Genomic DNA, 11,803 nt, shown 5'->3' with positions numbered 1-11,803 from the left:
GCTTTTACTTTTGTGGCCTGTATCCCGGGGTGGCTGCGTTTTAATATGTGCCAGGTAGCTACCCAAACAAGTGGAGCGATTCACATATTTTTAACTTTGATTCTGAAATAATTGCAGACTGATAGAAAACTTTGAAACTTTCAAAAATTGTACTAAAATGCTTTTAGGACTGGAGTGCCTGGAAGGACAGACCTGCTAAATAACAAAAACCTCACTGATGGCGTGTAAAGGGACACAGGAGTCAATGGGAAGAGCTCCCAGTGGCCAAAGCTGAAAGCAATTTGAGCACCAAAAATAAGTAGTGTAGTATTAGGTTATAGCCAAAGTAAAACAAATGAACCTGTATTGATGTAAATGATAAATGGTGAGAACAGACACCTGTTCTCACAGAATTCCAGATAATTTCTGTAGATAACTCCACCTTCAAGGAGGGGAAACAACCCCCACTGCTTAAGTGAGGGCTGCAAAGTGATTTCCTTCCAGAGAACAGTGTAGAAAGCAGGGCGAGCTTGACAAACAGTACATCAGCTGGTGATGAGGGTCAGTGTCCACAGTGATGTGTCCTGTTGGCAGCACGTATCTAGTCATGGTGTGATTAGAACGGTACTTCACCTCTGTGGTCTTCCTCCCCAAAAAGGATTCCCCCAGTCTATGAAAGAAAACAGACACCAAGCAGATCCCAACTGAGGGAGGGTCTACAAAATACCTGACCACCGGTTCTCAAAACTGTTAAGATTTTCAAAACAAGAAAAGCCCGAGAAACTCACAACCAAGGGAAGCTTTAGGAGACATGAAAGCAGTGTAATGCACCCTGAATAGGGTCCTGGAACAGAGAGGGACATTGGGTATAGAGAGGAAATCTGAGTAAAGCATGGAGTTGAATAATAACATACCCTGTTGGTTCATTCAATTGTGACAAATCAGCACACTAAGGTAGTAATAGGGGAAACCTATTGCTTAGGGGGTGTGGGGTATATGTGAACTTTGTACTATTTTTGCAACTTCTCATAAATCTCTAAATTTTTTCAATTTAAAAAAAGTACAAAGAATTGTCATCTCCCCTTCACACAGGTTCTAAGGATGTTTTACATTGACTCCCTCCCTCCCCCCGTATGTGTGTATCCGTCCTATAACAAGAACATTCTCTTACATAACCACAGTCCAGTGATCAAGGTCAGGAAGCTAACAATGAAACAACGCTCTTCTCAGACTTAATCAGATTTACTAATGGTCACACGAATGTTCTTGTGTACAAAAGAAAAAACATTTCCTGGCTAGTGACTCAGTCCAGGCTCACATGTTGCATTCAGTTGTCAGGTTGGAAGCTTACAGGGAGGGCAGTTATTTTGCAGAATGTCCCTCCATTAGGTGTTGCTGCCTCATGTTTCCTCGTGGTTCTACTCAAGCTATTTTTGGCAGGAATTCCCAGAAATGATCTGCCTTTCTCAGTGCAACCTATCAGGAGGTGACTGATGCCTTTGTTAAGGTGGTGTCTGTCAGGTGCCGCCACTGTGAAGTTACTACGTTTTCTTTGTAGTTAGTACCTTCTGTGGAGATACTCGGATAATGTAAATATCTGAGTAAATATCAAGTGGTCGGGTGAAAGGAACAGCAAGTACCAAGGCCCTGAGGCAGGCAGATGCCTGATGCATCTGGAGAGTACATAAAGAGTACATGGTGTCTCAAGTCGAGTGAGGGAGTGGGAGAGCAGAAGGAAATGAGGTTATAGAGGTAACCGTGGGCCAAACGAACCTGTGGCTGAGGTACGGAGTTTGGTTTTATTGTGACAGGAAGCCATTGGTCCAGCATCTCACTCTTCTCTCTGCTTGATTTTCCAGTGTCACTGACGTCTCCATGCCTGAAAAAGCAAGCTCTTTCCTACCTCAGGGCCTTTGCTCAGGCTATTCTCTCCACTTAGAATATCTTCCCCTCTCTTTGCATTCCTGGTTCCTCCGCGTTCAGCTCCAATGGTTTCAGCTCCAATGTCACCTCCTCAGAGAGCTCCTTCCAGACCACCATCTCTAAATTACATCCAGCCTGTTCACTCATTCATTCAGCAGATATTTATTGAGCACCTACTATGTGCCCAGCCCTGTTCTGGGCACTGGGAATACAGCAATGAAAAACCAGAGAAGCCCTGCCTTCATGAGGTTCACATTCTAGTCAGGAGGGAGACAATAAATAAGGCAGCGAATGCTAAGGAGAGAATAAGTACAGAGCATGGGGGCAGAAAGTGCTCAGGATGACACTTTTCATGGAGAAGGTGACATCTGAGTAAACACCTTAAAGGAAGCAAGAGAAGAACATTTCAGGCAGAGGAAACAGTGCAAAGGCCCTGAGGTAGGAGTGCGCCTGGTGTGGGTGAGGATGAGTCAGGAGGCTGGTGTGGGAGAGGAAGGAGCGAGGGAAATAAGAACAGGAGATGAGCTCACAGGTGTGTGTGGGGTGGGAAGATAATACAGGGCTTCGTGGACTTGCATCTTGAGGGAGATGGGAGCCATGATGGGAGCCATGATGGAGTTCTGAGCAGAGGCCGAGTGAGATTCTGATTTATTAGGTGTGCACAGGATCCCTTCTGGCTGCATGCAGGGAACCGAGTGCGGGGGAGGGGAGTGAGGAGAGCAGTGAGGAGGCTGCTACACCAGTTCACACGCATCACTGGCAACTTGTCCCATGGCCAGCTCAGCTCTGGGCCACTGGCTTGGTAAAAGGCAGCAGCCACAGGTGGGTTGTTCACCCCTGAACTCCCACTGCATGGACCACAGGGGCCTTCCTTAAATATTTGTGAAGAGACTTGTAGCTCCCATGTCTTGGGCTTTGACTGCATTAAGCCCTGTGCTAGCTACTTAACAAAGACAATCATAAAATCCTCAGTACAACTCCATTGGCTAGGTTTTGAAATAATCCCTACTTCATAGCTGGGGAACATGAGGCTCCGAGAAGCTGCATCTGGTCATGTAGTAACAGGACAAGGGCTGGACTCAGCTGCCTGATACAGGATTTGGAGGGGCAGAGCCAGCCTCTCTGTAGCATCTTCTATTGCCGACGCACCTGCCGAGATGAGGTGTGCTCAACGCGCGTGCGCCCAGGTGCATTTAAAGCGCCTGCCGCGGGTCCACGCTCCAGCCGGAAGAGGTGGGGGCTCGGTTTGGGCTCGGTTTGGCCTCCGACGCCAGCCTCGAGGATGCTGGTGAGATGCAGAAGCCGGCGTCCCACCTCCCGGTTCGGGCCTCCCTCCAGGCGCTGACTCCAGCCCCTCTTCCTTGCAGAATCCCACTGCTTCCCTCGACTCAGAGCCCCCGAGCGCCCCAGCTTCTGACGGTATCCCTGCAGGCACGAGCGTTTCCCCAGGACTCTCAGAAAGACCCCCGGGATCGTGCGCGCCGCCGGCGCTGGAGGAGGCGCTGAGCGCGCTGGGGCTGCAGGGAGAACGCGAGTACGCCGGGGACATCTTCACCGAGGTCTTGGTGAGGGGGCCAGGCGGGACCCCTTGGACGGCGGGCCGCCCCAGGCCCGGAGGGTAGCAGAGTGGGGCGGGTTAGCCGAGGCTAGGTCTGCTTCCCGGCCAGCCTCCGTCTCATCCCTTCTCGCTGACTTCCCAAGTTCGTGGCTTGGTTGCTGTCCCCAACCCGTTACCCTCAATGCCCTTTCCCATCCTCCCCGCCTGTTTGCAGTCCCTCCTTTGGTATTTCAGAGCCCCTCGTTCTTGTCACTTATATATATTGGATTGACAAATATTTAGCGATGTATTAACAAGTGTTTTTGAGCATGTTCTAGGCACTGGTGAATGCTGCTATGAACAGAGGCAGTCTGTCCTCTTTGTGAGGAGGCAAGCAAACAAATGTAGGTGATAATTTCAGAAGGCCCACAAAGACCAAAACACAGGCCGTGGTAGTCCACAGACATCTGAGACAGGCACTGGCAGAAGAAACATTGAAGGGACGAATTCATTTAACAAACATCTTGTGAGCGTCTCCTGGATCAGGGTCTCTGTTAGGAACTCAGATATAGCTGGCATCTGGTCAGAAATCCCTGCCCTTGCGTGCCAGCAGCCTAGTGGGGCAAACAGACAAAATACACAAGGAAACACTGGCTATCTCCAGATTGAAAATATACTATTGGGGGAAATAAAGTGATGAAATAGGGAAGAGTATAGAAAAAGTCAGGGGAGTTTTAACTGAGACTTGAATGACTGAGGAGTCATCTGGGAAAGAACCATTTCAGGTGGAGGGAACATTACATACATGCAAAGGTCCTGAGGTAGGGATGATCTTGGCATAGCCTAGGGCCAAAAGGCGGCTGGGGTAGCTGGAGTGTGGGTTGTGAAGGCACTGAGGAAAGAGATGATGTTGGAGCAGGGGCAGGGCCTGAGAGAGTCTGAGAGCAATTAGGATTTTCTCCTGAGGGTCCTGGAAACCATGGAAGGGTTTTAAGCGGGGGAGTTTCTTGGTCAAGTTTGTACTTTAGAAAGACCTGTCTGGGGGCTCTGAGCAGGATGGGTTGAGGATTGGTGACCAAGAGTGGAGGCTGGGAACCCAGGGGGAGATGAGATGCTCTGGAGTTCCCATGGCTGTGGGGGCTGCAGACTGGGGGGGTGGCGTGGATAAGGAGGTGAAACCCAGAAGAAAGACCAGGGTTTTAAAGACAGTGATAGGGAAAAGGAGCATATGTGGAGGAGATGCTGGAAGCTAGTTTGGGTGTGGCACTCATGCCCTGTCCAGCTGGGGCGAGGCGGGCTGCGGCACCCAGGGCTGGAGCTCAGGAGAGAAGCTGAGACACAGGTGTAGAGTGTGAGGCCGACCCTACCCAACCCCAGGTGTGCCGCGCGCTGCCCGGGAGGGCCCTGCCCCGCACCGTGACCCCGGAGATGCGGGCGCTAGTGGTGGACTGGCTGGTCCAGGTGCACGTACGTACCGGGGCGGGGGGCGGGGCGGGGCCTGTCCCGCAGCCTGGTGGTCACCCGCGCTCCTCCCCAGGAGTACCTGGGCCTGGCGGGGGACACTCTCTACCTGGCTGTGCACCTGCTCGATTCCTACCTGCGCGTGGGCCGAGTGCGCCTACACCGCCTGCAGCTGCTGGGCGTGGCCTGCCTGTTCGTGGCGTGCAAAATGGAAGAGTGCGTGCTTCCCGAGGTACTTCCGGGGTAGGGCTGGGAGGGTGAGCCCTTCCTACACGCCGCTGTCACAAATTAAACTCTTACTGTGTGCCAAGCACTGTGCCCAGCGAGTGTTTTACGTCCTCTTGGAATCTCAGCAGATCTGTATGAGGAGGAGACTGAGGCCCAGAGAGAGGAAGACATTTGCCCAAAGTCCAAAGTTGGGACTTGGACTCAGTCTTGAGTAGTTGCAGTAGTTAACAGCCCTCCTTGAGAAGTTAGTTAACATGTGTAAACTCAGTGCTTTATCAGAACTGCCTGGTGAGGTAGAAGCAGTATCTCCGTTTTACAGATGAGGAAGCAGTCTCAGCGCGCCTCCGTGAATGTACATGTCACACAGTGTGCCTAAATGGTAGGATTTGAAATCGAACCCAGGTCTCTCTGACTCTGAAGACTGTTCTCACGACTTCCAGACAACAAATCAGTGGCTCCATTTTACAGATCAGGAAACTGAGGACCAGAAAGGAAACAACACAGCGCTCCAGGGCAGGGAATAACACCTCTTTTCCCCCCAACCCAAAGCCCGCCTCCCTCTGCCTCCTGGGAGCTGGCTCTTTCTCGCAGGCCGAGCTTCTGCGGGCCGAGCGCCGCATCCTGAGCCGCTTGGATTTCCGGCTGCACCACCCAGGTCCGCTCCTCTGCCTTGGCCTACTTGCTGCAGTGGCCGGGAGCAGCTCCCAGGTGCGCGGGACCGGTTTACGGCTTTTGCGGCTAGGGGCGTGGCCTATGCGGGCTAGGGGCGTGGCCTGATAGTCTCCCCCGGCTTTGGCAGGTGATGCTACTTGCCACCTACTTCCTGGAGCTGTCTCTGCTGGAGGCCGAGGCCGCTCGGTGGGAGCCCGGTCGCCGCGCAGCAGCGGCGCTGAGCCTGGCGCACCGCGTGCTCAACAGCGCGGGGTCCGGACAGGAGCCGGCGCTTTACAGGTACGTCCATCGTGGAGGGTCTCTTTGCCCTCCCAGGAGGCGGAGGCTTCAGGGTTCTGCCTTCCTGGTCGCTGTCTTTACTGTCTCAGAGAATGAGACAATTTATAGGGGTGGGGGAGACACGACGACGACACCTAGACTTGATTTTTCTGCGTGTAAGAGAGAATGGGGTGTTTGCTTAGCCTGGGGGCAATCCCATTTGTTTTTCTCTGGGAGTGTCTGGGAGAATGGGTTGTTTGTCTAGATTTGGGGACCCTTAACCATGTCCAGGGTGAGAGACTCTCCCCAGACCCGGAAGATGCTGTGTTCCAGAGTTGAGGATGAGAGGTGTGCCAGCCTCAAGTTCCGCAGCTTCCCTCTAGCCGCGAATGGGGTCTCCCTTCAACTGCTGGAGCTCCGCCTCCCTGTTGTCCATGCCACCAAGGGTCAGGGTGTATCGTCTTTGCTTCCAGCTGAGCCTCCAGGGTAGAGCTGGATGCCTGGCCGTCCTCAGCACCACGCCTTCCCTCCCCGAGGGCCCTGGCCCTCCCTAGCCGCGCCCTGCGGGGAGAATGGAGGTTTGCCCTTCCTTGGCTCCCTCTAGTCCCTCTCTAGATAATGGGCCGCGAGATAGCCCCAAGTCAACGTGTCTTCTCGGTCTTGAGCCCCCAGCTCCGAGGACAGGTCGTCTCCATCGCTGTCCCCTGCGTCCGCCTCAGTTTCTCCGTCTCCCCGCTGCAGCCCCGCAGAATTGAGCCCGCTGGAGCCGTGCATGGCCCACGCGGCGCTCAGAGGCCCTGCGCCCGGCCGCGCCGCCATCTTCCTCAAGTACGCCCGGCCCCAATGCCAAGGCACCAGCCTCGCCGCCGCCTGCCTGCTCCGCCGCCCCCAGCCCGGGCCTCCCTGAATCCCTATCAAAAAAGACTCCGTGTGTGTCCGCCTCCCACTTCAATAAAAGAGTTTTTTATTCTGAGCGCTCTCTGTTCTCATTGGTCGGATTCCGACCTCTCTCTCGATTTTGATTGGTCACTTCCCGGGCCTCTTTGATTGTTCTGTCCCTTAATGCATGCGAATTCCGACTCCTCCGCGAGGGGGCACTAACGGGCTTCCGCAAGCGCAGCTGCCCGGGATCAAACTGGGCATCCCAAGAACAAACCCTTGCGGGAGATAGATGGACAGGGATGCCGAAAGGAAAATCTCAACGCAAGCTGAATGGCCCTCTGTCTCAGGGTGGGGAAGAATTTAGGAGAAATGGGGACTGTGGGAAACTGAGAATGTCCCCCCCGTCCTGAATACTACCTCCATATTGCCAGATTTTCAGATTTTGTTCAAGTGAGGTTGAAAATATGCAAATTCATAAATATCTCTGCTTCTATATGTTGGAAACTAATTAAATATTTTTTTAATGTTTGTCTAAGCCCATCACATATATGCTGGACTGCGAGGGTCATCAGTTTGTGATAGTACAGGTCTTCTTTGATAGCAAGAGTTTGGTAAATGGGATCCGGTTTACTTCACCTCATTGAGAGATGTGATAAGGTTAAGTTAACATACTCTTAGGAGTATGTTATGAGTAGCTTTTGAACATTGCCTGATACCTAGTAGGTGGTATGAAAAAGCATTGCATCCTATCAGGGCTGTGAGTTAGGGACAGTGATCCCGTTTGTACAAAGCCTCTAGCACCTAGCCAGTTAGTAAGTGCTCAGAAAATATTTGCTATGAAGCTGTGGATCTCCATGTTTTTAATTAAAACAGAAATATACCTGAGGTGCAGAAAGGCGAGCTCACTGCTCTAAAATTCAACTTTAGGAATATTAGACTCTTAACCAAGCCAGGGTTTGGATGTGCTGAGAGAAGGAAGTTCCTGCCCCTGAGATATTCGAGATTGGAGGACCAGAGTTGGGGAGAGACTCACTTAGCAAAGTACAGTAAGAGATAGAAGCAGATGCTGCTGATGGGATGGAAGGTTCTCTTTTCAGAGTATGTTGAGTAGGACCTGCCAGGGAGAGGATGTGTGGTGAGGATGGGAGGGGACAGTGGAAATACAAGCTTGGTGTTTGGGGCTGAGACCCAAACTGGGGTTTTGTGGGGATGGGGAAGTGGTAATACATAAAGTTATTCATTCACTCACTCATTCATTCAACAGTTATATATGGGCGCTGACTCAGAGCCAGGCACTTATGATCACCTATCTCACAGTCTCACAGATGATAAGAAACATGGGTTGTTAGTTGCATATTACTGTACCAGGCCCTGTGCTAAGTGCTTGATCTGCATAACATAATTCAGTCCCTACAACTAAAGTAAGCCTGCTTGTTATCCATGTTACGCAGAAGGAAGGCGAGGTGAGACAGATCAAGGAGCATAGCCAAATTTCCACCATTAAGTACATGGCTAAGGAGGGTTGAAGGACAACCACCTTTTTCAGCCTCAATTTTTCACTCAAAGCGTCTCACATGGGCTGCTCCCTCTGGGCTGTCACTTACTTGCTTTCCCACTGGTTTTCCTACCCAGACACTGAACTTGAGGGCAAGAAGCAGATCTTTCTTAGAGTTGTCTTCTCCTCCAGGAAACCTTCACTCACCACCTCAGTCTAGGGCAGGTCCCTCCTTTGGACCCTCAGAGCCTGTGTGAATCCTCCATCCTGGGCTTGACCCCTCTGCCTGCGCCTCCCCATCCCACCCTGACCGCTTTGCCTGAGCTTCTCCTGCTAGCCTGCTCTGGGCTGTTACTGGCCACTTCTCTGTCTCCCGATGGCCTAGGAATCCAGTGAGGGTAGGGTCTGAGGCTTTCTCACTCCTTGCTAAGTCCCGGCATCACCCAGCTTCAGAGCTGGGCACAGAAAAGATATCAGTGGATATTTTTGTTTGTTGCATAGATACACCAGTGAGTTTCAAAGTTGCTATCATTGTCCTGTGTTACTGATGAGACGATGGGGTTCCAGGGAACTTAGGTGGTTTGCCCAAGTCATACAACTAGTGAGAAGATGATCAGGGAATTGAATCTGGGCAGTTTGAGTCCATAGCCTGTGTCCTTATCCAATATGCCAAAAGCCTAGTGGGCTGAAACCGGTTTTCCGCGAGGTTAATATGTTTTTGCTCTTTCTCCCAGACTGGTCCTTTCCTTCCAGAAATCTTCGGGAGCTTTGGGCACGGGGGAGCAGAGCAGGTAGGAGGGTAGGGATAGTAAATGGAGTGGGAAGGAGGGAGAGGCGGGCTAGAGAACGCGGACTGGGGCTGATTTGAAGGAGAGAGTGCGGAAGTCTTGAGGGGTTTCTCTAGACCCATAGGGGGCAGCCGGAGTCGGCTGCCGGAGGTGCGGGGGCGGAGAAAGGGTGGGGACCGGCCCCGCGGGGGGCGATGCGGTAGCTGCAGCGGCGGCCGCAGGAATTTCCCACAATGCAGCGCGGCGCGCTGTCCCCGGTGCTGATGCTCAGCGCTGCCCCGGAGCCTCCGCCGCGCCCGCCTCCCGCCCTTTCCCCGCCCGGCCCCGGCCCCCGCCATGGCTCATCTCGGCCGGGTCCTGCCCCAGAGCCGTCGGGTGGCCTGGGCGCGGCGCTCGACAGCAGCTTGCGGGCCGCCGTGGCTTTCAAGGCGGAGGGCCAGCGCTGCTACCGAGAGAAGAAGTTCCGGGAAGCCATCGGCAAGTATCATCGGGCACTGCTGCAGCTGAAGGCGGCGCAGGGAGCCCGCCCTGGTGGCCTGTCGGCCCCCACCCCGGGGCCCGCCACCAGCCCGGGGCCGGCCCGCCTCAGCGAGGAGCAGCGGCGCCTGGTGGAGAACACGGAGGTGGAATGTTATGACTCTCTCACCGGTAGGAGCCGTTGGGGAGCGCAGAGAGTGCATAGGTGACAGGGGTGGGAGTGAGTGAGGGACAATCGTGAAGCTTTGGGCGCGGGTGCCGAGGCTTGAAGTGCCCAGGGCTGAGGTCTGTGGGGGGAGACCTCAGAACTTATCAAGGAGAGGGGTTGGGGTGTAGGGAACCACAGGGATGGAAGGAGCTGGGATGCAGGAAATGGGCTTTAGGCTGCCCCACGCGAAACTCAGAAAAGCTCACCGTGGATGAGCCATTCAAGGTCCCCATCCCTCACCTGAGATCGCTCTTAGTAGTACTCCCCCCATGGAAATCCACCGAGAGCGCGTGTCTGTGTTTTTCGCGCCCTCTAGCGGCGGCGCAGATTGATTATATTCTGATTTAGTCAGAAGCTGAGTGAGCGGCCCCTGGTAGCCTGAGAAATCCGTTAGGCCCCGCCCACCCGTGGGAAAGGATGGGGGTTCCCCGTAGCCTGAAGGCAAGGCTCCTCGCGGTCAGGTGCGGTGTGGGGGTGCCGGCAGGCTCTGAGAGCACCGGTCCCCGTGCCCTGCAGCCTGCCTGCTGCAGTCGGAGCTGGTGAATTATGAGCGGGTGCGCGAGTACTGTCTCAAGGTGCTGGAGAAGCAGAAGGGCAACTTCAAGGCTACATACCGCGCCGGCATTGCCTTCTACCACCTGGGTGACTATGCACGCGCGATGCGCTACCTGCAGGAGGCCCGCAGCCGAGAGCCCACAGGTGAGGGGAGGGGAGGGGCGGAGCATGGAGAGGGGCTGAAGCAGAGGAAACAAGGGCAGGGGTGGGGGTCAGGATAGAGCTAGTGCTGTACCACCCACCTACGTCCTTACGAGGGTGAGGTTCTCCTCCTACCTATTCCTACACACCCACTCATCCGCCATTCATTCAGCCTCCGTTAAGATGTCCACTCACCCATCCTTCCTTGATATTTACCCAACCACCTCTCATCTAATCATCGACTCATCCTGAAGTCACACACTCAGCGTCTTCCCTATCTACTCACCCCCTCAGCTTCATCCCCCCACTCATTAATTTATTCACTAACCCATTCCCACCCTCACCCACTCATTCACCTGTTCCCCCAAGCCAGCACTCCTGGAGCAGTTGCCAAAAGGCAGACCCCAGGGTGGGCAATGCCAGGAATTTGGTGGGGTTGGCAGAGCTGGAGGCTCGTTCCTTGTCCTCTGGGAGATCACAGAGTTTTTTTTTGTGTGTGTGTGTGTGTGTGTGTGTGCAGTTTGTATTCAGAGCAATATGCAATTTATATTCAGAGCAATGAAGAGGGATCACAACCGGTGCATGACCTGGGGCTGTGGGAGTGGAAGCAAGATGGGTTTTCCTGGGAAGTGGTTTGGAGAGAACAGGCATTTTGCAGATGTCATTGGAGGATGAGTAGAAGTGTGACAGGAGCCTCTGAGCAGAGGCATTCCTGGCAGCTGAAATAGCAAATGCAAAAGCCTGTAGGTGTGACAACCCACTCTGCTTGTTGGGGCTGGAGCTTTTGGAGAAGGGCTCCAGCAATATTGGCTGTGCCGGGGAGCCACTGAAGGCTGGGGACAATGAGGTATGAGCCGAGGTGGTGTGGATGGCACCTGCTGCCTCAGGACACCCAAATAACGTCCTGCCACCTCCCCTGCAGACACCAATGTCCTCCGCTACATCCAGCTGACTCAGCTGAGGATGAACCGGTACAACCTCCAGCGGGAAGACAGTGGCTCCGGGCCGAGGGATGTCACTGGCTGAGGCCAACCCAGGGGGACTGTCCCTAACCCCTACTCCCTCCTACTTCACCTGGTAATTTCCCGACTCGTGTTCGCTGGTAAAGCACATATCACTGGTGACCAACCTCTTTGTGTGATGTTCTGTGGGGACCACGGAGGGGACATAGGCTTGGGCTTCACCCCCTGGACCTCGGA

General features: G+C 53.7%; 2 protein-coding genes across 3 annotated transcripts; both read left to right on the top strand.

Annotated features, from left to right (window-relative positions):
* Positions 1-3,107: 3,107 nt before the first annotated feature.
* On the top strand, positions 3,108-6,965 carry CCNP (cyclin P; the record flags this gene model as incomplete). Of its 2 annotated transcripts, none has more annotated exons than XM_081031325.1 (7): positions 3,108-3,190; positions 3,270-3,467; positions 4,817-4,906; positions 4,977-5,132; positions 5,678-5,836; positions 5,928-6,079; positions 6,800-6,965. In XM_081031325.1, exons 1-7 carry the CDS (start codon positions 3,185-3,187, stop codon positions 6,963-6,965), a joined length of 927 nt encoding a protein of 308 aa, XP_080887451.1. In that variant the 5' UTR covers positions 3,108-3,184. The 2 variants fall into 2 exon arrangements, with proteins under 2 accessions (XP_080887451.1, XP_080887452.1); XM_081031326.1 differs by lacking the exon at positions 6,800-6,965 and adding an exon at positions 6,324-6,682.
* Positions 6,966-9,205: 2,240 nt separating this feature from the next.
* On the top strand, positions 9,206-11,732 carry TTC9B (tetratricopeptide repeat domain 9B). The gene is made up of 3 exons (XM_081031268.1): positions 9,206-9,871; positions 10,425-10,607; positions 11,527-11,732. Exons 1-3 carry the CDS (start codon positions 9,457-9,459, stop codon positions 11,628-11,630), a joined length of 702 nt encoding a protein of 233 aa, XP_080887394.1. The 5' UTR covers positions 9,206-9,456; the 3' UTR covers positions 11,631-11,732.
* The last annotated feature ends 71 nt before the right edge of the window (positions 11,733-11,803 follow it).

The sequence above is a fragment of the Rhinolophus hipposideros genome (assembly GCF_964194185.1).
Source record: "Rhinolophus hipposideros genome assembly, chromosome: 21".
NCBI lineage: Eukaryota > Metazoa > Chordata > Mammalia > Chiroptera > Rhinolophidae > Rhinolophus > Rhinolophus hipposideros.
This window is presented reverse-complemented; position numbering and strand designations above follow the sequence as displayed.